This window comes from Triplophysa rosa, unplaced genomic scaffold, assembly GCF_024868665.1.
Source record: "Triplophysa rosa unplaced genomic scaffold, Trosa_1v2 scaffold498, whole genome shotgun sequence".
Taxonomy (NCBI): domain Eukaryota; kingdom Metazoa; phylum Chordata; class Actinopteri; order Cypriniformes; family Nemacheilidae; genus Triplophysa; species Triplophysa rosa.
Window position 1 is genome coordinate 19936 of NW_026634505.1, and position 4409 is coordinate 24344.

General features: G+C 46.8%; 1 protein-coding gene across 1 annotated transcript; it reads left to right on the forward strand.

Moving 5' to 3' along the window:
• The first annotated feature begins 1240 nt into the window (after positions 1 to 1240).
• On the forward strand, positions 1241 to 3843 carry LOC130550962 (coiled-coil domain-containing protein 78-like). Its single transcript, XM_057328498.1, has 6 exons — positions 1241 to 1313; positions 2468 to 2661; positions 2734 to 2759; positions 2828 to 2897; positions 3279 to 3379; positions 3450 to 3843. The coding sequence occupies exons 1-6, from the start codon at positions 1241 to 1243 to the stop codon at positions 3559 to 3561; spliced, it is 576 nt and encodes a 191-aa protein (XP_057184481.1). The 3' UTR covers positions 3562 to 3843.
• The last annotated feature ends 566 nt before the right edge of the window (positions 3844 to 4409 follow it).

Here is a 4409-nt window from a genome sequence, read left to right on the forward strand (position 1 = left end):
CGTTCCCAATCGAGCAACTCCGCGGGTCTTCTCTTCGAGAAGAGCACCAGGATGAGAAGAGGCACCACTTACAGGCGTATAGCCACCTAGTTGCCAGGGCCCTAGCCTGAGTGTAATACACTCAGTCTAATACCCAGATGATGAAGTAGCACAACGCACCGTCAATTGAGAGTGCTTAGGCTGCTGATTATCCTCGACATTGGGTCTCGCCGTGACGCAATGTCGAGTTGCCGAACACCGTCGTGTAGAGGGTGAGAGCGGCTGTGATAGACACCCAGAGAGAGAGAAAACTCTTAGAAGTGGGCTGTTGGGACGGGGCAGGAACCGTCCCGGATCGACCAACCAGCGATGGAATGGCTGGGGTCGGGCCCGAAGGTATTCTCGATCTCCCTGGGGTCATCCCATGTGGGCCGCTTCGGCTTCTGCCGTGGCTGCTGATGGGGTGGTGGTCTCCTCTTCAATGTCTTCTTCCGGGGGGCCGCTTGAGTGGGGGGCCGGAAGGCGTCGAAGAGGACCAGGGCTGCTGGGAAGCAGATGGTGCACGGGATCTCGATGCCAGATGGCGGCCGAGTCGTGGCGGGGGATGATATCTTGATATCCTCTGTCTGCTTCTTTACTGTCGAGAACTGCGGCTCGACAGTATCACCAAACACCCGCCCCTTGCGAGATGGTGGGTCGAGAAAGCGGAATTTCTCAGCGTTACTCATCTGTGCAAGGTTCAACCAGAGGTGTCTCTCCTGGACCAAAAGTGTGGACATCCCCGACCCAGGGCCCGCCCATAGAGCAAGGTCGGTGACGGCGCAGAGTTCCTGCATAAGCACTGGGTCGGTCTTACCCTCGTGGAGCTCTCTCAACGCCTTGGCCTGACCTGCAGGATGGCCATAGCTTGGAGAGAGGGGACAGCTTGGGCCGCAGAAGAGTAAGCTCTCGACATCTTGGATGCCGAAAAACCTACATGCTTTGGACGGGAGTCTAGGTCGAGCCCCTGGGGGACATCGACGTATCCTCTAGCTGCCCCACCATCGAGGGAAGAAAGGGCGATGGAACTAGTTGATGTGCACGCGCCGAATGGGGCGTTCCAGGTCATACTAAGTTCCTCATGCACTTCCGGGGAAACACGGCACTGGGGACGAGTACAGCTTGGAGCCGCTCTCAAACCCGAGGTACCATGTATCCAGCCGCGACCGTTGGGAGAGGCAGTGCGGTGCACTGCAACCCAATGCCGGCGGTCCGGGAAAGCATGGCTGACAGTTCCACGTCCGCTTCATCTTGGGCTCAACCCCCGAGGGAGGTAGCTCCGAGGAATCGTCGGAGTCCGATGCCAGTAAGTCGCCCTCCGATGCTGCAACGGACATCTCATCATCACGCACCATTTCTGAATACGTGGTTGAGGAACAAGACGGTGGGACCGTCTCATGGGGAACGGTCAGACGAGCGAGACGAGGTGACGGATTAGTGCTCACAGTAATCCTCATATCACCCTCGCTGTTCGCCGTAGCGGACGGCAGGGCCGTAGTCCTGCCGTCAAGGAACGGGAAGCAGACGAGGTGGTGGCTGAGTCCCGTGGGAACACAGCCCCCCATGACGCAACGTCTGAATCGTCAACCGCCCGCAGTGCGGGCAGGACGTATCCACAAGGGCTGCCCCAGCATACTGGAAGCAGACCTCGTGTCCGTCCCCCTCCTCGATGAGTGTGTTGCACCCACGAGAACAGCGGGACATGCCACGCTGGAGAAATTTGCTCTTTTAGAGAAAAAACTCGAACACTTGTGGAACCGCCGAGACGCCCAGGGGAAGTCGCTGCAGGAAGGGACAGTCCGCTGCACCATGTCGTAGAATCCGGCAGTCTTGTAGTTGCTATCTTGTAGCGAAGTCTGTTGATCATGAGCGAAGGCTCCGAAGACAAAAGGTGAATGAATGAGGCACGCCGTCTCCCTTTTATACCCGGATATCCGGGGGCGGAGTCTGGCATGCAAATTTCATTCGCCAATTTCATTGGCCTTTTCTAAGAAGTCGGAAGCGATTGGTTCTCAGGGACGAACCCCATCTGTTGGCTCGACACAACGTCGAGAGATCCGACAGAAAGGGAACACAATATCTGATCTTTGTTTATTTTTAACCAAAAAAACCTTTAACAGAAGAATTTAGTGATCCGGATTAATGAAACTGTTCTTAAGAGAAAATATAAGATTGTTCTTAAGATAAATTATAGAAAGTTCTTAAGAATATTCATAAGTGAGATTCTCAAACATTTCTTAGAAAGTTCTCAAATATTTTCTTAAAAATAAAATGATACGCTTTGTTAACATTCCTAACTTTTTTCTTAAATTAGAATATAAGAAAAAATATGTCAGTTAAGAAGAATTTTCTTCTTAAGAACGTTTTGTGAATCTGGCCCCAGAAATTGTCCAAAAGCATTACAGACGTGGCTCACACATACACAAAGGTCTTGAATTGGTCTGGTAAGTCGAGGCTTTGTTTCGTAGGGAGCAACGTGAGCAGATCTTGGCACTGCCAGGTCACGCTTTAGATGCCGGACCCCCAGAGTCCCACTTCAGTCCAGCGGGTTCCGAGCTGAGAGGAGAGACAGAGAGAGAATTACAGAGACTGAGAGATGACAAAGCTCGACTGGAGAGCCAACTCACACAGGCTCAAGAACAGGTGTGTGTGTGTGCGTGTGTCTTATTTCATGGATTAGTTCTGTGGGTTTGAATCATGTGTTTGGTATTTCAGATGGCAGTGTTGTCAGAGTCTCAGAGGTGAGTAATTGAACATTTATTTCTGGCAGATTTTCTGGATTATTTATGTGCTGTTACTCACCATGTAGATCAGGATTGACCCAAGAGGCCTGGAATGATATTAAAAAACAGCTCACAGAAATGACAAACACCACACAGGTAATAAAAACAACCAAAAATTACCAACAGGTACAAAGTGTCTGTTTTTATACAGTGGAGTGAATGTGGACTAGAGCTGTTTAAGATATATCAGTGGTTCTCAAACTGGGAAACCAAGATGGATCCAGGGGGACCATAGATTTTGTGACATTTTATGAAGTTTAGAAATTAATCATAAATTATATGCAATCAAACGTCAAAAAAATAAGAATCAAAAAGAATTGATTTTCCAGCATTGTATAACTGAATATTTTTTGCTTTAATTAAAATTTTAAGGTTTTCTAAGTGATGTACTCTATACGAAAGGGGGCCTTACAACGAAAAAGATTGAAAACCACTTAGCTAATTCACAGCCTTAAAAAAACAGTATAATTCCAACAGGATGCTCAAGAGCGAGAGCGCACCCAGCTCATCACCAGGGCGACTGTTGCCGAGGAGCAGTTGTCTGAGTTGAAGGAGTATGTGGACAACCACCTGGGCAGGTATGTGAATCCTCACCCGCGTTGAATCGTGATGCTGCAGGTGATCCTCAGGTGTGACATCTCTGTGCAGGTACAAGCTGGAGATAACGCTTCTGCGCAGACGTCTGGGATCAAACAGCGCAGGAGTCTGTAAGCCCCGCCCTCTCCATACATCAATCAAAAACAGCAGTTATGAGATATAGTGCAATGTGGTACATAAGTCCCGCCCCTTTACCAATCAAAACGACAACATATTATAAAATATTATAACAACAAATATATGATAAATCAATACATTTTATTCTGATGATACTTAATAAACAGACAATATGTAAGATCATGTAAATGTGTTAAGGTTGATTTTGTTCTTCATTTTGGGGGACAGGTCTTTTTTTTTAACACAACCTGTGGTGTCAATATTGTAAAAAGTGTAATGCAAATAAGTTGAATGAATAAATGTATGGTGAAACTTGATCGACATGTCTAGACATTTGCCTTTGTTTTACTAATGTCACTTTGCGTGTGAACATCTTTATCAGCGTTCGATGTGAGTCTGCATGTTTGGATCTCATTGGATTTCAAGGTTTTGTTAGGGTGAGCTGTTTTAAGATGGTTATCATGTTTTGTTGTATATGTAAACACACTCATAAGGGCTGCATGTTTAAATGCATTTCTCACTTACATTTTATCATATATCAGTATGATAGATAATTTAAGTTTTTACCTAAATGTTTATTCAGATAGCATTGTTACTTTTTATTATTGGTAGTTTTTGTTCTGGTCATTAATTTTAATATTGAAAGGCACAACAACACTTTATTCTGGCTAATGCTGCATTTCACAACCTGTGCGTGTGCCTGCTTGTGTGTGTATGAGTGTGTGTTTGCTCTTCCTTCCTGAGAAACTATGTGTGGAATGTTTGAATAACTTATGTCAATTTTATGGGCCGCAGGATTGAAAGCTGCTGGCAATCGTCTGACGGTTTAGAGTAATTTCATCACAGAGCATGCAGTTCACACACCTGCTTTTCATGAAAGCATGAATGTTGACA